Genomic DNA, 25,837 nt, shown 5'->3' on the forward strand with positions numbered 1-25,837 from the left:
GGGGGGGGATTATGGAATTTGGCACTTGTTTTAATTTTGACATCGATAGGAAAAAAAAAATAACAAACCGAATTTCTTTTATATGAATATTTTTAAACTATAATTTGGAGAAAAACGATATCGGACTCATCCAGGAAACCCTAGAGGAATAAAAAGTCGAAAATATCAACGAATTTTGTTATGTTAATGCCTTTAAGGTTTTATTTATTTTATTTTTTTTTAAACTAAACATTTGGTTTAAAGATTATTCATCTTTCGGAATGAAAAAGCAAAAAAATCTTAGGTTTATTCAATAAAAACGAAACCTTAAACGTGACGTTTTTTTTTAAAAAAAATATTTATATTATCTATTTGAATTTTACTTTCTTCTCGTTATAAAAAATTTTTTTGCCTATCACCGGGGAAAGTTTAAAAAAAATATTTGCGTAATTTTAATTTTATTTTGTGTTCGAGTTTAAGGTCGTGGTAGTAGAAGCAGGCTTTGAAATGCTAATCGAAGGATTCTGTAGCGGGATTTTGGCTTTAGAAAAATCTGGATTGTAGAAAGAAAAATCTCTAAAATCGTCTTGATTTATCGATGCCAATATTTCCGAATTTTCGATGGGGGTCAGGGTAGGCTCCTCTTTGGTAAAATCTTGATCAAAATTATTGACGTCCTTTTTGGTTTTCTATATATATATAATATGAAATATCAAATCAAGTCGATAGTGTTATTTAAAAAGTTTAAATATAAACAAAATAACAATGATAAAAGTTGAGTTCTTTAGCGTCCCATAGAAAATAATCATCTAATACATTTCTTAGAGAAATTCTGGATCATCAATGTAAATTTAAAATCATGTTTAACATATCGAGAGAGAAGTAATTCTAAAAGAAAATCTTAGAGTTAAAATATTTTAAATGAGAAAATATGTATTTTAGTTACTATAAAAAAATTCCCATTTATTTTATAATTCTTTTTAAATAATTTATTAATCAGATTTTGAATAATCCTGAGGAATCTATCATCTTGAAACTTATGAAAGTGAATGGAAACCTGGATTAAAAATGGAACTAGTTTTTTAAAAAAAAATCTATTTCCGGTTCTTACAATTTTTTTTTGGAATCTCTCAGTTTTTGATCTCATTTATTGAGGGCGATTTTTTGGAAATTGGAAAAATCTAATTCAATCGGAAATGCATTTCCGCACGTGTCTTCAGATTAACCTATACCGAAGTATTTCAGATAGTTTCGCGGTGAACTTTTGAACTACTTCTTGATTTATATTTCATTTTATATAAGAGAGCTTTTTTATATAAATTTTTAATTCCATAGTAGTTCATCATGGCTGAAATAAAATACATTTTCCGGTAAAATCTGAATTTTTCAAATTTAAAACCCGCTGTCAGTAAATGATTTAAAATTGAGAGATTCCAAATGAACTATAAATTACATATCTCAACAATACGATTATTTTATTTAGAAATCGGTTCGGAAATTTTAAAATGGCTTCTAGTTTCGGTTTCTAAAAAAAATTTCGGATAGTAGGTTTCAGTCCAGGTTTCGCTTCTGAACTGTGGAACACATTTAATATAACCCTGCCTTTACAGTTAGCGCGAATTCGCGGAATACTCAAAAATACAGCATATTTTGTATACTTCGCCACGAATTCGTGCTAACTGTGAATGAAGGGTAATATGTATTAAAGCATCTAAAATTTATGTAAAAGTAATTTACGATTTTTGGTCGGAATGGAGGCTTAATCTTCTTACACTCAAGGGCGATCCAGTCGATATCACTAAAAAATGGGTGTAGTTTAATAGCCTGCTCGCCGCCTTGGGATACAACGCAGCCCAATCTTTTGGAAGGATTCTTGCACATGAACTGGAGGAGAAGAATGAAAAAAAATATAGTAATTTGGATTTGTAATATATATATATATAAATAATCTTTCTAATGTCAGCTTGTTGGATAAATGTTTACATTGGTAATATATTGGTTTTGTAATACCTGTAAAAAATAATTTTTTATATATATTATTTTTACCATTTCATTTTAAATAATGAATTTAAATTTTTTCAAAAGTAATAAATTATATTCAAATTTTAATATGTTGTTTCAATTAGATTTTCCTAATCTCTGCATCAGGTGAGGGGGGAGGGGCAAATTTTTTAATAAAGAATTATTTTATTACTTAAATGTTATCTTTTAGAATTTTGTTAGCATATTTTATTTCAATTATAGTTATATAATTTATAAAGATATACATTAATTTGTAATTTTAACCACCGTTTTTAGTATAACTATCTCATTTATGCATGTAAAAATTTATGGGAGAATATGATTAAAATTGAACTTTTCAATTTATTCTATATGCAAACTATTACTTATCTTTATTTTGTTAGTTCGAAAAGAAGATCTTTTCAAAAAAATATGAAAAAACTTAGTGTGATGAAGCCTAACTATTCAAGATGTGGTATAGCCTAGTAACTAAACTACACCAAACTTTAATAATCTTTTAATAACATTTTTTATTTTAAAAAATGACTATCGATTTTCTATACAAAGAAAATAAACACATAAAACAAATTTAAAAAAAAATGATTTCAGGAAAAATTTAACCTAAAACAAATAATTTGTCCTCAAACAGTTATATAGGATTATTTTTTTTAAAAAAAGCTACTTAAATTTAAACAATAATAAATCATACGAGTTACTCATACAAAATTTTTTTAACAATTTCGTATAATCTATAAAATCGATTGGTAGGATTGGGCGAAGCCATCAGAAATCGCTTATAATTATTAGCAAATTACTCAAGTTTTCAGACAAAAACCATCGGATTCGATAATAGAAATTCGTTAATGATATTTATATCATGCAGGGGCCCGAGCCTTAATATATTTTTGAAACACACCCGACCAGGGTCTGTAAACATGCAATTTTTATTGGTGTAAAAAAAATATAATATAAGATTTATCGAGAAGTCTTGTTAACATTCTTACTCCTTTAAGTATGGAGACGGCCTCCTTAGAGAGCCAAACGGGGTACAACACGTCATCGTGAAGGATGGAATCGAAAAGGTCGTCCTCGTTCTCAGCCTCGAAAGGGGGTTGACCGGCCATCATTTCGTACATCAGCACGCCAAGGGCCCACCAGTCCACGCTCACGCCGTAGTCGAGTTCTTGAAGGATCTAATAGTATACATTACATATTTTTATATCATGGAAATTTCTAGCTTTTTTTTGATTCCTTTCTTTCTCTTTTCTTCATTCCTATTGTTTAAATATTCATGAGTTCTCATATCTTGCAAAGTTTCTTTAGGTGTATGGTGTATAGTGTTTTAAAGTGAAAGATGGAAAAAAATATACGTATTTCTTAAAAAAAAATCAAAAATATTAACTTTTAAGATTTTAAAAGATTTTATTTTTTTTAAAAAATAATTTTGGTTAAAGGACAAAAACCATGAAATATTGCCAAAAATGCCCATTTAAAATGGGTAAAAAAAACCTGTGAATTTGATTATAAATCTAACAACCTCTGGAGCGATGTAATCTGGCGTTCCACAAAAAGTGGAAGTCAGCTCAGATTCGAAAATGTTTTCTTTACACATCCCAAAATCGGCTATTTTACAATGGCCATCACTGTCCAACAGAATGTTATCTAATTTCAGATCCCTATATATAATATATATATATATATAAACGTTATATTTTTTTAGATATTAATATAACAAAACTAGAATGTTTTATTTATCATATTTTGTAAACCAATTAAATAAACTTTTTCCAAAAAAATTTAAAAAGAAAAACTCCTTAATTAAAAATCTAAAAGACAAATAACATTTATTTTATAAAAAAGTCATTTTTTAAAAATAAAATTTAAGCGTATACTCACAAAGAACTAGTGTTGTTAAACGGCTCGTTTTGAGCCGATTTTTAAAAACGGCTAACTCAATTTTTTAGCCAGAAAAATATTGCTTAATAGAGATTTCGATAATATATGTCTTGATCTTTGTTCCTTCTATGAACAAACTTTTCAGGCTTGCGAAATATTTTTTTGGATTAAATATTGAGTTAGCCGTTTTTAAAAATCGGCTCAAAACGAGCCGTTTAACAACACTACAAAGAACTTTACTCATAAATTAACATGAGATACATTTCGCATATATCTTAATAAATTACAAAGCCCATCACGTATAGGCGTAGCCAGGATTTTGCTAAGGGGGGGGGTAGAAGCACTATTAGATGGGATTTTTATATTTTGCAAAAATTTTAATGGAGGTTCTCAGGTTTACTTATTTTATAAAAATAATTTTGGTATTTAACGTTTTTCTTTATATAAATGCTATTTTTTCTAAAAATTTTGAATCATGTGTGCGTTTCTTTAAAAAATTATTAACTTTTACTTACTTTTATTTCAAATTTTTGTTAATAGTGATATATTTGAGGGGTGAGAATTGGGTGAGGGGATTTACTATTACCCTCCTCCTGGCCTCGCCTATGCTATCACGTTATTTTGTATTTTATACATATATAAATACCTATATACAACACCGTGCTTGTGAAGAAATTGTAAGGCTAGCATGACTTCGGCGGAATAGAACTTTGCCCTAGATTCTTCGAATTTTCTAGCCTTTTGTATTTGAAACATTAGGTCGCCTCCGTTCACGTATTCCATAACGAAAAATAGGCGGTCCTATTTAATTTATTCATTTATTATAAACATAATTATAAAAGAAGCATGTTCGCGGAATGTAAAAACTCTTCGATTTGGGTCAACTAGGCCCCAGCCCATATAGTACCTCTCAATGAATTGACACCCCCTCCCCCCTCCTTCTAATAGGTTAGTTTATTATATCATATAAGGATACAATAGTTATATTAGTAGTAAACCTTGGTCTGGAAAGAACAGAAAAGCGCGACTAAAAAAGGGTGCCTAGCACCTAATATCAGTATACGTTTCTCAGTCATAGTACATTCGACGTCGTCATCCTGAATTATGATATCTTTTTTGAGGATTTTAACGGCGTAAACCTCGTCAAACCCTTTCCTTTCTGCCAGCATCACCTGATAAAAAAAAAGGTTTTGATAAATTTTATTAATCCTTTTTTTTTGAATAAGAAATATTTTAAAATAAAATAATTATAATTCATGGAAATAATTTTTCTGATATGGAGGAAAGAGGACATTTGCTCGAGTATACTGGGAAACCATAAATTTTCTTTGAAATTTCAAGAGATTCAACCGAAATTTCTATTTTTATTAATTTGATATTAAAAATATAGTAATTTTAATTATTAGAAGGCATTCATCTGACACGAAGGACAGAGTATATTTGCTATGATGTGGAGAAACAAAAAATAAATATTGTGATTTTTCAAAAATTAAACATTTTCCAAAAAAAAAAAATAAGTTAAAATTTTTATCGAATATTTCTGTGTATTTATTTATCCAGTTTTCTTAGAATACCAAACAAAATCAAATAATTTATTGTATTTTTTCCTACATCCATGACTGATTCATTTTTCGTAAGCAATCATGTATTGATTGAGATCCAAGTGTCCTAAGCATGATTTTGGCCAAATCAGGGAAATTGCCGTTACAAACAGAATTTATTTAGATTTCTATTCGTCTATTTACAATCAAATGAACCTGTCAGACTTAAGAGTTTACTATCAAAATTTATTAAAAACCATTTTTAATTAATTAATATCTCTCAAACATTTCATAAATCCTAACCTATATTTTTCTAACCCTTAATCTTACAATCTTTCTCCTTACTTCAGATACTTGTTCAACTTTAAATATGTCTCATCTAGTTTTTTTAAAAAAAATCCTTCAGTTGAAGATTCTTTGAGTTGAGCTATTACCCCTAAGCATAATTTAAAAAGTAAATGAACTAGACGTAGTCCTAGAGAGCTGTCCATTAGAAGAGTAGAAGAGTGAAACAGATGGGCAAATTAGAGTCCTGCAAAAAATAATTGGCACCGAACCCGCTAGTGAAAAAAAACTTTAGGCCTATATAATTTAGAATTAGCAAATAATATCTCAAAACAAAACAAAATATTTACTATTATTTTTTAAAAAAATTTGGCTAGTTTTTTTTTTTTAACTTAGTAAAATCGTTTTCACGAAATCCTAGGCCAGTCTAATATTTTTTTTTCATTGAATGATAGGGAACACATTTATTATCTATGAAAATATAATTAATAATAGTAAAATCAGAAATTCCGAAACATTTTGATCTCTGAAGAAGAAGAAAAAATGAAGATTTTTTTTGATTATCCATGTTCAAGCAACATTTTGATAAAATTTTGCTCATAATTCCAAATTTAATCTTCTTTTTTTTGAAAAACTTCAAAGATTTTGCCTCGTAATTCTTGAGGAAACCATCTTCATATGCTAATTGAAGTTTTTTTGCTAAACTCTGTATTTCCAAACTAATATACATATCCTAAAAACTTAAGTAAGCACTAAACAAATCTGATTAATATATTTTTCAGTGACTGCAGTACTTCTGGTAAAAAAAATAGTGTAAATGCTTCCTTAAAAAAATTAAACCAAATTAAATATAAATGTAATTTTAGATACGAAACTAAAGAACATTTCAGAATAATATGAATTTTAACAAGGCCTCATGTCCTATAAACCCCACCTGATTATTTACTTTTTTTCCAAAAAATGTATATAATAAATATAAGATATTTTTTAAAGAAAGTCTAACCTTCCCGAAGCTTCCTTTCCCTAGAACTTTTATAAACTGGAAATCGGATATGGAAGGCTTTTTGATGGGATGAATTGCATTTTTAACGTTTTTAATCAATTCTGTGGCTTCGTAGTTGGCCTCATCACTTTCTTCTTAATTTTTTATGTTTCCGATAATACATTTGAAAGGTTAATAAGTTAATAAGATATTAAATAAATAAAAAAATAATAATAGTAAAATATCCAATTATATTCGTTAAGATAAAATATTATAACTAAATGATAGGGTAAAAAAAATATACATATATTAAAAATTTGTAATAAAATATTTCATTTTACGCGCTATAGAATTGATGGCTGGCAATGGGGAAGAATGAGATCTTGAATGAATTACTTGACTTCCTAGATGGGAATCACTGAAGGATGGCTTTATTTCGCATTTTAGTTTGTTACAATAATAAAAAATAATAAGAATAAAAACGATTCAAATTTTTCTTTCATTCTCTTTTATCCTTTCGGCCATTAATAATAAAATGTAACCTTTTTCTTTCTGACGGATAGTTTATCGCCAGAAATTCCGATCTGGGCAAGGACAGCGGCCATTTCTTTTGCATTTATTCCGCAATTCGGTGCAACGTTTCTCTCGCAACGTTTGTGGATATTTAATTTGCACGCTGGACATTTTTTTATTAAAGAATTTAAAATTTATATAAGGAGGAATAGGCATAATTACTCAAAAGTTGCAATTAATTCCTAATTACAATTACTTTTTAAAAAAAGGTAATTAATTATTAATTACATGTATTGGTGATTTTCTAGAGTAATACATAATTAAAATTCCATTTATAGCAAGAATAAGAATTAAACTAGGATTTGAAAATCATAAAATATAACGAGAAACGTTATTAAGTATCATATAATATAAATAATAATATTTTATATTTTATTACAATTTTTTTATGTTTGAAAAAAAAAGGTTTTTACTCAAAGTACAATCATAAGACATTTGCATATAAATTATATATTTATACATTTGATGGTAAGAAATGCAATCAAATTCTGTGTTACAAAATGGAATATCATTTATGATATCGAAATATTAATAGATATTCTGGGCAACGTTTGAAGCTGTTTTTCTCAAAAATGATATTGAATATGTTTTTAATCAAAACATTTTTTTAAAGTGTATGTTTTTCACAGTTTGTGTTCTATAATACTTATTTGACAAAGTTGAAAGGCTAAACATTCTTTCTACAAGTGCTAGTGAAGACAACAGTGCCATAGATTTATTATAACAAAATTTACAATTAAATCATAGCCACTGGTTAACTAATTTCGATGATTTTTAAAAAATATTCTAGTAAAGTTTGTTGAATATTTGCTTTTAGAAGAATGTTTTCTCCGAAGTAATAAAATTAGGAACAAAAAGTTAATATTTAAATATATCTTCATATATTTTCGGAAATTACTGATGGTCTGATTGTGGTTCTTTACGATTTGATCACAGGATGCATAAACAAGGCTTGTAGTTTTATCATTTTTATCAGTTACTTTTAAAAAAAATTTGGATTGAATATTGGCAATTACGCTCTATTGGATGTAAGGCAATTATCAAAGTTATCATCAGAGTTCAAGGTAAAAGTTAAAGATTCAGAATAACTCATTATGTTTCCGCCAAAAAAAATGAATGAAATATTGCAATTAAAGTTATTTAAATATAAAAAATATGAATGAATGATTGCAATTATTAAGCGTTTTTCATAAAAATAATAAGAAAAGGAATTATAAATGTAATTATGAATTAAACTTCTAATTCCTAATTACAGGCCTTAAAAAAATGTAGCTAATTAAAATTACTAACTTCTTATTTGAAGTGGGTAATCATGGAATTAATTACACTGTAATTAATGACTGCTCAACATTGAGAGGGAATAACTGGTTCACAACAACTACTACTAAATTTCTATTAATATAATTGCGTGTATTTAAAATGTCTTAAACACCATTTTATAATGGTTTAAAACGGAAATGTTATCGTAAATCGTTCATGCGTCTAGAAGCGGAAAATAAATAATCGACGGATTCAAATCGAATATTATATCTTAAAAAAAATTCCGACCGGCTAAATATTTATTTGTATATTAAAGTTATTTCTTTTTTTGATCCGCCCAAGTTTTCATAAATTAATTCTATAATTTTTTATTTCTAATTCCACACTCTAATTTTAAAAAATGTATCCATCATGTATTGTTACTAGTCCTCTTCCCACCCTCCATTTAACGTAATCATAATGTACTTTATAATTAAAATCATCAATTATGAAAGTCAGCCAATCCGGTTCAAACAGCTCCACAATCCAAAAAATGTGGTAGGTTGAATTTAGATCTTAAAAGCAAAACGGGATCATGTTAGGATCGTGGAGTAATTACCTAATTAGAGCTTCAATAATCCTCAGAGAAAATAAAAACCTTCGCATTGCAGGCCTTGCTTGATTATGCCGTACAGTAGACTGCCACAATGATCGCAAAAAGTAGGCCTCTTATAATTGTGAAGCAAAAAACGGTGGGGTATATTGATATTGAAGCGGGTGCCGGATGTCAAGTTAAGAGCGGCATCGTCCGGCCCTAGTCTGACTTGAGAGCCGTCTTCGTTGGTCGGAAAATTGAGCCTTTTGGAATGAACTCTACGTGAAAATCTGTCATTCAACAAAAAATTGAGCTTTAAAATATGTTCATATAAAATCTAAAAAAAAATCCTTTATTTTGGCTTCGTACCGCAAAATTAGCGAGCCAACGCATCGCTTACAAAATCAGCTATGCTATAGTTAATCATAAATTACGCACTGTTTTAACCATAAAAAGCAGTTAAAGCTATGCGACAAGATTTAAAAGTTGTTTAAGTTTATAAATAAAATTTAGTGAGATAAATAATTCTTTATTACATTAATAAATCTTAGATTATTATCAATAGAATTAAAGAATTAAAACTATAACAGCTGTAGATTGCGTCAACTAAGAATTCCACCTTATTGCAGTAGTGAAAACATATAACCTTAAAAAAATTAACGTGGTTGGGTAGAAGAGATATAAAATACAAGTAAAATGTAAAATTACTGGGGAAGTGCATAAATTTTTTTTAAGATATCTTCCTTTTTATATATTTAATAATCAAAATTATATAAAATAATTAGAATAACATGTAAACAACATTTTTAGAAAAGGAAAAAAAAATTATGTTAAAAATAGTCATCCTCTTCTGGTGACGGCCATAAATCTTTAAATAATTTAAAATTGTAACGTAATATTTCAAAGCTGATATTTTGCTTAATCAAAAGGGCCATTGATATTGTTGTTTTATGGCTCTTTCGGCTAATTAGTTTGATTAAGGATTTGGTCTCTTCCCAAATGAGTAGTTTATTGAAACCACAATGGGTATAAATACATTGTTGTGGGTTAAATGTGAATATTTAGGGGATTTCCCTTTTTCCGCTTTACCTAATGGATCGTAATTATTACTTGATGGGGAGAAAATGTCTATATTTTTTAAAAGTTAGATTATTTTTTTAAATATAATATAAAATTTTATTAAGTTTATTTTAAGAATTTTGTAAGAAAAATTTCAAGGGAATCAATGCCTCATATGCTTCTATGGACGCTTCGTCACTGGTGTAATAATGTCAGAAATGGTTAATAAGATTATTGGAAAAAGTTAATATCTACAAAATAAGACTTGATATATAACTGTAACTAGTTATATTCTTACAAATGTAAACTAGTAACTAAAACTAGTTGCGGTTCAAAAGTAACTTTTAACAATACTAGTTAAAATTATTTATAAACATAGACTTTTTATTACTATTTTCAAAATGGCAATTATTTTAATGTTTTTTTTTAATTGTTGAAATCTATGGTTTTTTTATCAGTTTAATTCTTAGGGGTAGCATTCGCTCACTCTTCGGAGCAGGGGATTCCTCCTATCCTGGGATCTCTGATGTTCCATGACTTTCATTGAATATATATAAATAATAAATAAAATATGCCTCTTTCTGTTGGAAGACGGTTTCTTTATGTTTGTTTGATCCTCCTCTTCGTTCTCGTCTTCCTCCTCTATAATATCTTCATCTTTAGTCCTGTCGTAAAACAACAAACCTGGACACTTAGTTAACACCTGGTGATGACATCTTTTGTGAACAACGCACGTACACACTGAAAAAATAGAGTTAATTTTTTGAATAAAATATCAACTCCTCATTCATAATAAGTGCAAATTAGCTGCGAATTATAAAAATACGCTGTATTTTTGTATACTCCGCTGTGAATACGAGCTAACTGTGAATGAGGGGTTATTCGGCATTCACAGATAGCACGAATTCGTAGAAAAGTTTACAAAATATGCTGTATTTTCGTTTACTTTTATATACTTCGCAGCTAATTCGTGCTAACTATAAATGCAGGGTAAGGAAATTTTTCCTCATAACTCGGCTTATGGTTTTGATGTTTAATTTTTAATCTCTTTTACTTCACATCATCTAATAAACTGGATCTAATTTAATTAAATAAAAATGAGTAAATGTTTTCAGTGTAAAATAAAAAATTATTTCATTTGAAATTTTAAATTTATCTCATAAAAAGTGTCACTGTTTTCTAAAATGTTTTAGGCACAAGTAAAATCAAAATTATGTAACCATATTTGCATAACTATTAAGTATTTAACCTTGACATTGGTATCCTTGTTTGCCCAAACCCCTAGATAATAATTTTTTTTTAAAAAAAATCTTTATTTTATATTAAGAGAAGAGAAGAGATGGATATCTTCCATAAAAAAATTATTTTAAAGCTTTATTGGAGGAAGATGGATTATATTTAAAAAAAAAGAAGAATATGTATGATAATAAGACTTATAAAACACAATAAATGTCTATATTTTTTAAATATTTTATATTTAAAAACAATTAAATTTCATGTAATTGTTCGATATGAACTAGAGATCTGCAATGTTTAACCCGGTACTAGGTTCATGGGCCGTGCTGGCCCGGGTAATGCTGAAAATAATTTAATTGGGTCGGGCGGAGCGGGGCAAAAAATAACTGCCCGAGCCGCTAAAAAAGTAGATGCTCGTGCGCTTAATAGAGAATAGATGAAAAAATTATTTAAAGCCTAACTTTGTTAAATAAAAATATTTTATCTTTCTTATAATTTTAGTGATTTATTATGATCATTCATTCATAAATATTATCGTCCTTTTCCTACATTTTTGTTTATTGCATTAATAAGAAAATCAATAAACCTAAATATTCATCATTATTCGTTATCTTTTTCATAGGATATATTTCTGGATTTTAAAAAACCGGACCAGGCCAGGTAACCTTAGCAAAAAATTGAAACCGAGATGGGCTGGGTGCGGATTTGTCTGAGCCGAGGCGAAAACAAATCCCACCCATGAAATATTTTGCTATCTGCAGACCTCTATTATATAAACTATTAGCTTATAAATATTTAGTTTACGTAAATAATTGGAAAAAATTTAAGTTATTGAACATGCATGGTTGAAGTTGGCTCTTCAAGAAAAAAAAAATTTCCTTCCTCTTTCTTTCCCCCCTCCCTCTCTCCTATCTCCTTCCTTCCTTTTATTAATTGGATATGTAACATTTAGTAAATATTATTAACCATATGAATTCTTTGCAGTGTGAACAAAAGGTGGGTTGGCGCAAAATCGTGGCCATAAATTTGTGTCCGTTTATTTGATGAACTTTCCTCCGCATGGCACCCCTCCTTTTGTTTTTGAACCCTTCCTGCTTTTCCTTGAAGACTCTTTCCTTGACTGTTTAATCGGGTAAAATAAATATGATTCTTAAAAATAAAAAATATATGGTAAATATTGAGTATCAAAATCGATAACGAAATAGTAATATTTTTATATAATTCGATGTTTTGGGTGTGTGACATTTGGCGAAATATTGATGTTAGGATCAGGGCTAAGTTGCCTTTCGCATAGAACGTATAGTTAGTGTTGCTAAAAGGCCGGATTCGGGTCGATTTCTAAAAACGGCCCGATTAAGATTATAACTAAAATAATATTGTGCAAGCCGGGAGACTTATACTTGCCAAATCTTGAGGCTTACATAATATTATTTTGGATAAAATCGGAATCTAGCCGTTTTTAAAAATCGACCCAAATCGAATTTTTTAACAAGAGTAGCATAGATACCCCAAACTAATTGTAAGATGCATTGCAAATGTATTTTATTTTGAGAAACCTGACCCGGAAAGTAAATTTTAGTACACTTAAAAAAGAAACGAAATAAGAAAAAGAAATGTCCTTGGAACAATTCCGTCGTTTCTTAAAAGGATTTAAAATTTTTTAACGGTTTTTTTTATAAATGTTATATGAATTCTATCATATTCAAAAGGATTCTTAAGATTCCTAAACGGATCAAAACTTGAGCATGTTCCTACGGCTATATTTTTAAGTATTAAGTAATGTGTCATTTTATATGTGATAAAAATCGAAATTTTAATCCAAATCTTTAAAAAATAAAAGATCATTAATCATTCCGTTTTTAAATATTAAGCTAAATCCAGATTTACTTTTCATAATCAATAATGTATTGGGGCTTAATTGTCTAATCAGGAGCTTACAAAAGTAAATCATTTTTGGACATATCTCCAGCTGAGTATTATAGTTTTCTATATCCATTTTTTAAAAGTGTTCAGGAGATAATTTTTTTTTTAAAAAAAAGAATTTGGTGTATTTTAAAAATAGAAAATCACGATGAAATAACGCAAATAAATGATTCAAAAGAAGCATTTTGCAAAAAAGTCCGACGATATTGCAAAAGTCCAGGCTGGCCTGTAAATATATTCCGATTTCTTTATTCATCCCTTAAACCGCCAAAATTATTTCTGAACCGGTCTAAACCGACTCTGGAAGGTTCCATGCAAAGTCTCAGATTTTAAGAATAAAAACGAAAATTTTTTTTTTTTACCTTCACATGTTGAGCCCTTTAACTCGATACTGACGTGTAATTTCCCGCATGGTTCCAAATCTATCTAAATTTTTATTTTTAAAAAATAACTTTTCAATGCAATGAAAATATAAACCTTATAAATATCAAAATTCGGGATTTAAAGGGGCTGGATCAATGGACCTTAAAATAAGTTTAAAAAATGGCAATTTTTTTTTATAACAACTTAACATTCTCTCGTTTTAAGCCTTTATTGCTACATTTCAACATTAAAAAAAATCCTCAATCACTCACCTATAAAAACTTAAAATAATCACTGAAATTGTTTAAAATGTTATTTTTTGATATTTATTGAAATTTTATAATATAAAATACAAAAATTACAAAATAATTTATAACTGGGGGAGGGATATATTTTTCCCACTGTGTATTATATACATTATTTTTTGTTAAAAAAAGAAAAATCAATTTCTTTTAGCGTTAATGCATAGCGAAACTTTACAAATAGAACATTCCCAGGATGTCCTTATATATTTTCCCAAGGGATTCAGAATCACTAGCAAGAATTTTTATAGAAATATGATCCGATCACTTTTTCCTTGTATCATCAGCGACATATTTTTTATGAAATTTTTAAGGAGTCGATATTAAATTGCGCAAGGATGATACACCCGAGTCAAGAATCTTTTGAGATAGCAGATTTTAGATCATTTTTAATCGAAATAGAGACCTCTTATATAATCACCAGAGCCGTAATGATATAAAACTTAGTAGGGGTATTGTAATTGCCCTTCAATTTAATTCAATTAGGTTGTCCTCGACTTCCTTTGAGTATATTTCAAAAGAAGAATCCGAATCAGTTGAACATATATCAGACGATAAAATTTTTTTGAAAAATTTTATAGAAATATATAATATTTTTGAAAAATATAATATTTTTGAAAAATTTTATAAAAATATAATATTTTTGAAAAATTTTATAAAAATATAATATTTTTAAAATATAAATGTAAAATAAGCATTATTGCACAGTGGGACATAAAATGACCGGTTACATTTTTTGTAACTGCCAAAAAAATAAATGATCATTTTTAAAAATATTGATATTTATGATAAATATATAGAATATATAAATGTTTCTTATCATTTTTTATTTATCAAATGTACCAGAATTTTGCATAAAGTAGATTTAAAAATTTTATAAAAAATATTTTGCATAAAATAAAATAAAAAGGCGGGATTGATAAAATACGAAACTTTTTGCGCGCGAAAATATTTAAATAAACATAATTTATTCCTCTTGAAAGTATTTTTCTTTTTTACCTCTAAAATAAATAAACTTACAGTAAAGCTTTTTAAGTTAAATTATCCACCTCCCACCTTTAAAATAATTAATTTTAAAAGCAGTTCTTGGGTGTAGGCTATTTTTTGGTCCCGCTCTTTTCCTCTAAGCCTATAGACGTTTTAATAACATTTCTCAGAAATGTTGTGCGTACAAGTACGTGCGGCTTGCCCACAAACGTGTGGAGGGCTCCTCATATTTTTTTTGCCCCTTAAATTAATAAATTTCAATTAGATGGAAATGAGGAAAACCTAGCGTTGCTCTGTTGTATATTCAACGTTAGAGGGCGAATGCGCTATCACGTATCACGTAAATAATATAATTTTTTAAATGGGATAAATTCATACCATCTGTGTATTAAATAAAAGAAAAAAATAAAGTCGGGTTAAATATGTCCCACCATGTATTAAAGGTCCTTTTTTAGGTGGGACAAATTTCAACCGACTGTAATAAAGGGTTAAACTGTGAACGTGGTATGCGCGAATTGTCTAAGCGATGGGAAATTAATCGCTAGCGAAATCATGGCCGATTCGTCAAAAATACCTTTTTGATATATACGTAAACAGCTGTCGCGTTTTCATCATTTCGCGCTGCTTGTTTTATTAAATTATGCAGAGAATAATTTCCCATCGATTGAGTAAATCGCCCATGCCATAAATGAGTCGTAAAGGTTTGCATGTTTATTATTCGTAAAAATTTGAATTTCGCCAATATAGAAATGCACTTAAAATTTAATGCAAAAGAAGTTAAAGTAATTTTAATAATTTGATTTTGTATAATCATTGTCATTGTCAATTATAAATCAGAAGATAAACTACTATTCTATATACCAACTAGTTATTAAGGGAGAGAAAAAGAAAAAGATAGATAATTGATTATTATAACTATCCTAAATCTAAGAGATATATAAGTTAGGAAATGCGAAGAAAATGAAGTTCAATATAAAAATAAAGGAAGGAATTAGTTAATATATTCATATCTATCATTGTGTCACCCTCCTGCAATTACAGTTAGAGCAAATTCGCAACAAAATATATGAATTTAATTTGCGGTAACTGTGAATTTAATATGCTAATGACATACCATAGAATTGTAGTTTTCGGGCGTATATCAAAAGAATAGCAAACAAAAAATAGAAAGTTGCAAAATATCATTTCCAAAAAAAAATATGTCATTTAGAACGCTTTAATTATAAAAAATTTTTTTTATCGTCTGCTTTACTAGCCGTATTAATTTCGAATGGTTTACACATTTTAAAATAATAGGTATTTAAAATTTATAATATATATAAATTACTCTGTAATCATTTATAAAATAGTTTATATATATTTTTTTAATTATAAGGGCGTAGAGAAAACCATCGGCACAAACCCAAATGATTAACGATTAAGAATTATAAAAGCAGAGCTAAGGCTGACCGATAGTTCAAAGATAAAAGTTTGTAATTTAAACCATTGTAAGAGGAAAGATAACAAAACTTTGCAGAAATACCAAGTCAGCTGTCAAAGTAACTACAGGCTTTTTTATAATAACGATTTTAAAATATCTGTAAGATAATTTCTAGAAGATTCCCTTTTTCGGACTAGGTTCGATTTAATTAGGAGTGTGCAAGATATTAAAAATTAAATATTTTAAGAGAAAAAAAAACGAATGCTTATCTACATTTCAGAACTTCCGTTAATCCAACTCTATAACTATGAAAATAAAAGTGACGACGGACCCGGTCATACATCATCAATATGGTGTCCAAAAAAAGCGTAATTCTAATAATATAATTTTGGATACATAAACACAACAGTAGTAGGATTTCTCTTTCCAAAATATAACTTTTTTTAAAACGGATATCCATTTATTTTTTTATAGCGGATATCTATCTATTTTTTTAAAAAGGATATCCATTTACTTTTTAAAAACGAATATCCATTTTTGTTGTTGTTATAAGGTAGATTAAAATCCTTAATATCATTTAATTCAGAAAATTTTAACAAAAAATCGAAATGAAAGAAAAATATAAAAGATTAAAAAATTATTGAGGCTCAATCACAACATACAAAAAAATTTTATTGTTTTAAAAAAATATATAGTATGATAATTTTAGTTTTGTTTTTTTTAAATACCACAATAAAATGGCACCTGCTTTAGATAATCAAAAAAAATATTTTTCTTATTAAAAATCAATAGTTTGCAATTAACTTCTACCACTACTATAGCCCTGTAAGGATCTGTCCGACCCCGACCGATTTCTGCTTCTGACTAGTTTGCATCCAATGATGTATATAATATATACTACTAAATTGGGGATTCATTCAAATGCATTTAAAAGTGTCCAACTAGCTTTGTATCGTCATTTTGTGGTTTGCACGTTGATTAAATGACATCAATGTGCATTCATATAATAAAAATAAGACAATTAATGGGCGTGCAAGCCAAAATAGTGCTACAGCTGACTAGTGTTGATAAATGTCTCGTTTTGAGCCTATTTAAAAACAGCTAACTCAATATTTCATCCAGAAAAATATTACGCAAGCCTGAAGATTTTGCTCATAGAAGGAACAAAGGTGTAGACTTATATTATCGAAATCTCGAGGCTTAAACTATATTTTTCTGGCTAAAATTTGAGTTAGCAGTTTTAAAAAATCGGCTCAAAACGTGCCGTTTAACAATACTACAGCCGACTCCTATGTATATACTTTTAATTAACGAATCGTTAATATAATATGCATTATTGGCTGAGCCAGACCAAATTGAATATTTTTTTTATTCAAACCGGACATGGACGTCGATAGGAAAATTTTCTAAAAATGATTTCTCGGGTGGCACATGATTGTTATCTTTATATAGGGTGTAACCTGTATAAAGTGATATGCATTTAAAAAAAAAATAAGATTAATGAAAGTGTGTGAAACTATTGATTAAAATCTTTTGTAGAGAGAAGTAAAAATAAACCGTCTGGATTAAAGGATGTCAAGATAAAGAGGCTACTGCGATCCGCGCAGGGACCTATTTGAGCCTGAATTGGATCCGACAGACATTTTCTCGGGTTCGATCTGATTCGAACTTTAATTCTAGAATTTATATCGGACCGGAAAAGACTGCCTTGACAAATTTCCAAATTTGTTTTCATGAAATTGTTTATTATCCTTCCGCGAATATTTTTCAATATTCTAATTAAAAAATATATCGGTTTGGATCGGTCGGGTAAAAAATATTTTTAAATCTTTCCCGAATCGGGTAGAACCTAAGAAAAGTCCATTGCAGGGATCTAATCATATACCGGAATTTTTTTTTCAAACATATTATATTTACTTTCAAATTTTAATAAATCAAATCCTTCCTCCAAGAAATGTAATGAATAATTTTGAATATCTTCTCACATTTCATTTTAAAGCGAATATTTGTTACTTCGGATTATTTCTTTTATGATAGAAATTTTTTTTATATTTATTTTATATGAATATTTGGGATCTTTCATATTATGTTATGTGACCTAATAACATAGACAAATTCCCTCGTAATCAGCTGATACGTCATAACTTTTTTATTTATCGTGTAAAAATTTTTAAGAATTTGAATATTTAAGGCACAATTAGAAATTCAAAGAGTATATTAAAGAAAAAGCAAGCTAAAATATATCTCAAAAAAAACATGCGTAAATAAATTGAAAGTTGAAAATTGGCTTATATGCCCTGATTTCATTAAAACACTATGACATGTATATACACCTCTAATACTATTAATTAGTTCTTCTAAGAGTAAAGAAAGCTGTTTTAGTAAATTTTGATGTACCCTTGTTTACAAAGCTACTGGAACTATGAATACTCAGATTTTATAACAATATAAGAAGATTTGTAATCTAATTTTTCAAAAGGGGCTGAATTCACTAAAAAATATGTGACAAATGTTAAAATTAAAATTTTAAACGTTTACCATTTAAATTTCAGGGTAATCAGAAATTTAAAAGGTCTAAACGCGGGTACATTAAGGTGTTCAATAATGCATATAGGATATTGAGACAATCAAAATTTGATACAATAGAGATATTATAATATATATTTTATTAACAAAATAGCCATTGTCGTTAAGCGCCTGTGCCTGGTCCATTGAATGCGTATATCTCAATCTGATAAATTGGGGTTCGAATCCAGCAAAACCCATGTTTTTTTCCTAAAGCCAACTAGTAGGCGCTTTCCTAGGGGGGAGGGGGTGATATATAGCAGATCGGATTCGACTATGTGATTCCGTAATAAATGGATCTTATTTTTAAAAAGAATCGGTAGTGAATAGCAATTGCTATATGTTATGCGATATCTAATATTATCCTATATTAAGTGGGTTATTACTATATTGTTATAATTAATTGATTATAAAGAGGAAATTTTTTTCAATTTTACCAAAAAATAAAATTTACATATCATAACAAATCAATAAATCGTTTAAATACTAAAATAATTTTTAACAATATATTATTATAATTATTAATTTTTCAAAATAATAAGAGAAAAATTTGACAAAAATTTTTAAAAAAAATCTTTTTATCAATTTGTTTTATATTTTTTCGAAATATTCTTTTGAAGAAGATTTTAATTTAAAAATCAAAATCGATTATATATTTTACCACCGAAATCAATAAATTCAAATATATAACCCGCGGTTTGGTTATTACGGCACGTCCGGTAGGCGGCAATTCTTATATAAAGAAAAATTCATTATTTTATAAAGTTTAAAAGTAGCGAAAATCACTAATTTCTTTGCCCTAACTTCAATGTAATCCTAATTCTTATTTTATCTTTGATAAACTTTAATAAAAAAAGCGAAGAGATTATTTTTCTATTTTATTTTAGCTTAAACTTCACCCCAAATTTTCTACAAATTTTTAATCCGAGGCCAGAACAGAACTCTAAGCTAGGGCTGTTCTAAAACTCCTGGGACGTCAAGGGCGAAAATAGGCCCTTTAATAAAAAAAACGAAATTCCCGTTTGCGTGGGGCGGGAGGGCCAAAATTCCCTACCTTTGTAAATTATTAACCCAATGTCGCATAAAAACTTGTTTGTCATTCAAATAAAATAAGTTAAATAAATATTTCTTGAGAAATAAATATGGATTTTGATTTTTAAACCTATTACAAAATTTTTTTAAAAAATCGATAGTTTTCGTAAAATTTCTATTATTTTTTTTGAGGGATATTTATATATTATGATTAAATTTATGTTTACTTAACAAATTGAAAAATATCTAATATATAGAAGTGACGTTCTCCTATCTTTATTATAAAATTTAAGGTGACCATATACCCCTAATATTAAATTTTCGGCCTATCGGCCCGGCCGATCCGGCCCAACCAATTCCAATTCGAAAAGTAAGGCGCTATCTAACTAGGCTTTTACTATCTTATTAAATATCCAATTCACACTATTAATAGAAAATATTGATATTATTTTTCGAGTAAAAACCCGTGTTTGATTTTGAACAACTCTATTAATTCGAAGAAAATTTTTGGCCTCCCATTCCAAGCAACATCCTTTTTAAAGATCCGCACCACCCAAATAGGCCCGAAAGTAAAACTATTAAAGGCCAAGTATAAAAACTCATGTAAAATATATTTATGAGCTGGAAAATAATTAAACATCTATTTAATCACTGTCTCTATATTGGGGCCGTTGGCAGTTGTACTATTATGTCCTGTTATGCAGCTTTGAGACTTTAAAATTATTTTATGGTAACCAGAGGTAAGCTGAAACATGATTTAAATCTTGTGACAACCTGGGGGTGTGGGAATTAAAACGAGCCATAAAATTAAAAATTATAATTTTTAAAAAAGATCAACTATGGGCGAGTCGGTAAATAAAGAATAAATCTTTAACCCTGCGTTTACAGTTAGCGCGAATTCGCGGCGAAGTATACAAAATGGGTAACACATCCATACCCTGCAGTACATTTACGAATCTCTAATAAAATAACTAATAATAATTATTCCTATAGCAAAAATACCATCATGAAATATGGATTAATCTATCTAGATTCATATAATTAATATTTATAAGAAACAGAGTTTAAAAAATATCTTCAAAAATTCTTTAAGAATGGCATCAGATCTCTTCCAATCTTGCCTTAACTGTTTCTATATCCAGTTATTTAATAAGGAAAAATATAATAAATTCCTATTTTATAAAACCTGATCCTTCACATTGATGGTGCCATTATCTAAATTAGACGCCCCGAATTATTGTCCACTCTTGTTCAGAAAAGAATAGGCAAAGGATTGGGATAGACCTATAATTACAAGCTACGTTGAATCAACTCCTTTCAAAATGAAATTATCTGACCGTACATTATTCACCGCTATATGACTGGTCATGAGTTATTTGAAGCTTTTCCCTCGGTTAATTTAGAATCACAACTAAACTAAGATGAACTGACTCACGTCATTGGTATTCGTTTAAACTGTTATAACCTACCCCACACTTGCTCCGATTTCAATTCCACTGTTGAGGGAAATGGAAGACATAGCCTTCATTGTCGTCCTTGTAAAGATCGTATTGTTAGGCATAATTTATGTAACTCAATCATCCTAAGAAATTTGAGATCCGCTGAAATTCCGTATATTCTAGAACCTCCAGGTATTTTCAAATATGATGGGAAACGTCCAGATGAGATTTCTCAAATTCCTTGGAAGAGGGGCCAATTCCTGGACTGGGATTATTGGTGATATTGATCCATTGGCACCCCAATCGAACCCCAAACATCCTTGAGAAAAAAGGAGCAATTAATAATTGCAAATATTCTGAAATTTCTACTACCTTAACAACCTTTGGGAATAGCGCTTTATCAATTTTTAGGGAACTTGGTTCTGACATTCGTATACTTATTGATGATTCTCGTGAAGACTTCTTCTTGAGACAGAGAGTAGACATCGCTATTCACAAGGTTAATTATATCAGCTTCGAAGGTATCACACAGATTATTTTTAATATTTGTAAATGTTTTTTAAAAAAAATTATATATACAAATATTCAAATCCTAAATAGAAAAAATGGGGAAACCCTTAAAAAGAGAAGTACCGAAAATTGAATCCGGTGTAACCATTCATGGTTAACGCAAATTCGCGGCAAAGAATTAAGCGAATTCGCGCTATGTGAATGCAGAGCAAGACCGTCGCAGGATCTTAAAGGCGCGATCCAACCGGTCCTATAAAAATATACTAGTATTAAATTGATATGTGTTTATTACGATTAAATAAAGTAGAAGTCACAACAAATTTTTATCGTTCTGATTAAATTTTCTCTTTTTATGTAAAATATTTAATTGAATTAATTTCTAAATACAAGAGTTTGAAAGGAATTATTTATTTTTTTAAAAAAAAAATTATGATTTTAATTTTTTTTATGCATGAAAATATCAAAATTCTTACTTATAATGCGCACAAATTGAGCGTTTACGTTTTGCCGTAATTTTTAAATAAAAAAAACGAAACGCGTCCCTTGTTTAAATTGAGGTTGTCTTTTTATCAATATCCATCGATTCAAAATTTTAAATAAGTTCTAAAAAAAAAGGATTTGTCTTTTAAAATTATATTATCGTCTGCGTTCTTATTTCTTTAATTTCTAAATATTCCTTTTTAGGATATAAGCAAGTTATTGATATTACATTTTATATAATACAAAACGAAGAATAAAAAAAATATTGAAAAAGCAAACCTGTTTGCGTTTTTTAAAATGGTTGTTAACGCCAAATGGTAATTTAACCAATTTGCACGAGGCCATTTAAAATGCATTATTTACGCTTGCAGCAGCGTAGCGTTTAAAATACTCAATTTGTTCGCACTATTAAATATTTGACATTTTTAGGTTAAATTTGATCAAGAAAAATATTTTGTTTTTGAAGTAAGCATTTCTGGCTGATAAGGATCGACGGGGAGGAAATTAATTTAAGATTTATTTTCTTTTTATCGATTTAGTTTGTTATAACATTATTTTTTTCATGGTTTTTATTTTTCTGATAAATTTTTTTTTTATATTCAAAATTTTTTTTATTCCTTATCCTAATAATTTAAAAGATTATTTATATAATATATAAGTCAAAATGTATTTATTATTTTTCGTTGAACAAATATTTTAAATTAATGACCATTGGCTTTTTTTTTGTATAAAATAAATAATATAAATTTTTTTTTGAATTTATAAAAAAATAAAAACATCAAAATAAATTTAATTATAAATTCTATTATTTATTAATAAAGTAAAGTATATTATGTAAGTTGAAATTTTTTTAAATATGATTTTTTATAAATGTAATTAATCCAAATAAATGGCATTTAATTTTATAAAGAAAAGTAAAGAAGAAAGATGGAGAAAAAAATATTAAAATATAAAATTTTAGTATTAGGAAATATTATTGGTAAACGTAAATCTAATGCTGAATTTCCAATTAGTTTATAATAGAGGGGGGGGGACTGCTAGAACCCGATTTGTATGCCATTTCGATCATTTATAATTAGATTTCAATTATTTTTAATCAGAAGTATAATTAATTAATGTTTTAGTCGAATCAATGCAACCAAGCCAGGTTATTTGATTTAAAAAAAAATAGGATAGATATAGGGGTGGATAATTTTTAAGATAAAATCTTCTAAATGGTGAATCCGACTGTTTGGCCAAGATTAATTAACAACAATTAAGTTGTGTGGTGGTTTTAAACGGTTATGTGTGGTTGCACCTAATATTTTTATAGTTACTTAGTTAGTATATATATATAAAATTGATTAAAAGATATTTATTTCGATTTCTTTTTTTATTTATTGTCAAAGTAGTTAAATAATTGCTCTATTTTTTTAAAGAGGCATTTTTTGATCCTTTATAGCGGTTTAGCCTAGGCTAAGTTAATTTTTTCTTTAGCCAAAAAGAAAACTACCTGTGCCCACCCACTCGGTCCTCTTGTTTTTTTGAATAGTCTAACAATGAAAAAAATAGAAATAAATTAACTCATGCCTCAATGCTTTACCCAAGTCAACAACTTTGATTCATAAGTTTCTTGTGCTATTGATTGTAAATAAATAAAAGTCTTTCTTAATAAATTTTTTTAAACATGATTTAACAAATATAAATTTATGCCCCCTCCCTTCTTCCTACTCTTTATTTATTGTTTTAAAAAATTATATAGGAAACCAAAATGGCATATCCAGCTGATTTAAAGAAGTTTCAAATGTATTTTATTTTGAATGAATAAATAGTAAATCTAGGCAAGTATTATTATCTCATTGGTTTAACATGGATGAAGCCACAAATTTTCATTATCAAAATCTGACCTATGCCTTCCAAATTACCGGGGGGGGGGGGTAAATCTTGTTTGATAGATGTTATTTTTAAAATAAAAATAATTTTCCTTGCTGAAGTTTAATAAAAAAAATTTAGTAATATAGAATAAAATTTAATCAAGCCAATTTTAATTTATTTTTAGAAAAAATCAAGAAAAAAATATGATAAATTATTTTTTACAAATATTGTTCAATAATATTTTGCTACAAAATATTTAAAAAAGTATATATAAGCAATCTTAGCATTTTCTAATTTGGGGAGGGTGGAGGGTATAAAAAAATCATCTTGTGCAGGTGTAGGGACCCTCATCCATAATTCTTATGTTTGTATAGTACTATTAACTAGCTATCTAACAAAATAAAACTTTCAAAATATGTTATAGTTATGAATATTATGCTGTAAAAGGCAGATAAGAATTATAATTCCCCAAAATTGTATAATTTATTAAATTTTAACAAATAGTGCCATTTAGGTTTATAAGAATATTTTTATAATAAATACGTTTTAATTTTGATAAAATAGTATACATAATTTTATTTATATTCTGAATATATTTTAATATTATGGCAGAATCATATTTTAACAAGTAAAGGTATCTATCTAGTGAATAACAACCAATTTTTTGGTGAACTTTTGAACTACCCTTAATTCATATTAATTTTTATATAAAAATTAAAAAAATATTATAAAATTGTCTGAAATTAAGAGAAAAGTTATTCTATGCAAACTAGAATAGGATTCTAGATAAGGTCTTTCAAAATTAAAAAAAATGTGCACTTTAGATGAATTTGGTTTTAGAAATTACTAAAATCTGGCATATGAAGCATTTGCCAGAAATTGCTCTCTTATTACATATAAATAAAATATAATTGACATACATTAAAATTATATAATTTAAATAAGGATATATTGCGCAATATAATTTTTACCCATATATCATTGAGCTTTTTTAGAAGTAAATCTTCAAATGTTATTTGACAATTTGCAACAAATTCATCAGGAGGAATTGCAGCATCGTGAAAAACTGTCATTCCCAGAATTTGACCATTTTGCACATTTGATTTGAATTCTTCATTCCAAGAAGGACTCAGTGTTTTTAGTTTTGTGGTAGTTCGGGATATAAAAAGATCATCTACATTAATCGAGACATAAGGATCAATGAGAGCTGGATTTTGTTTGGCTGAGACTAGATGACGAGTAGCCAAATTTGTAGGTTTAAGATTTTTTGCTTCAAAGATTTTAATTCGGGCCGATCCATTAAATATTACCATTTTCAATAATTAAGAGGCATTTCATTTTCAATAAGCCTTTAAGGTATATAGGTTTATAAATATAAATATTTTATTTATAAATGAATATATAATGAACATCTAAAAAAATCAATATCTATATTTCTCAAAAAATAATTTCCTTGAAGCATCTGAACGAATGAACAAATACCCCAAAACATATGTTAAATTTAACAAAAATATTTGCTTATAATATATTTTACTTTTATAAATCTTAGATGGAAATATGGAATTGTAGGATTATA

General features: G+C 27.9%; 1 protein-coding gene across 2 annotated transcripts; it reads right to left on the reverse strand.

The window, feature by feature from the left end:
* Positions 1 to 353: 353 nt before the first annotated feature.
* On the reverse strand, positions 354 to 25,624 carry LOC135928509 (protein kinase C-like 1B). 2 transcript variants are annotated; one of them, XM_065464973.1, is made up of 15 exons: positions 25,233 to 25,624; positions 13,672 to 13,735; positions 12,353 to 12,506; positions 11,400 to 11,431; positions 10,726 to 10,891; positions 9,155 to 9,381; positions 7,227 to 7,360; positions 7,026 to 7,113; positions 6,706 to 6,836; positions 4,875 to 5,048; positions 4,523 to 4,677; positions 3,518 to 3,656; positions 2,985 to 3,173; positions 1,717 to 1,863; positions 354 to 668 (listed from the first exon to the last, which is right to left on the reverse strand). In XM_065464973.1, exons 1-15 carry the CDS (start codon positions 25,572 to 25,574, stop codon positions 438 to 440), a joined length of 2,373 nt encoding a protein of 790 aa, XP_065321045.1. In that variant the 5' UTR covers positions 25,575 to 25,624; the 3' UTR covers positions 354 to 437. The 2 variants fall into 2 exon arrangements, with proteins under 2 accessions (XP_065321045.1, XP_065321044.1); XM_065464972.1 differs by having other exon boundaries at positions 355 to 668; positions 6,706 to 6,839.
* Positions 25,625 to 25,837: the final 213 nt, after the last annotated feature.

This window comes from Gordionus sp. m RMFG-2023, chromosome 4 (assembly GCF_954871325.1).
Source record: "Gordionus sp. m RMFG-2023 chromosome 4, tfGorSpeb1-WG-v2, whole genome shotgun sequence".
In the NCBI taxonomy this organism is placed as follows: domain Eukaryota; kingdom Metazoa; phylum Nematomorpha; class Gordioida; order Chordodea; family Parachordodidae; genus Gordionus; species Gordionus sp. m RMFG-2023.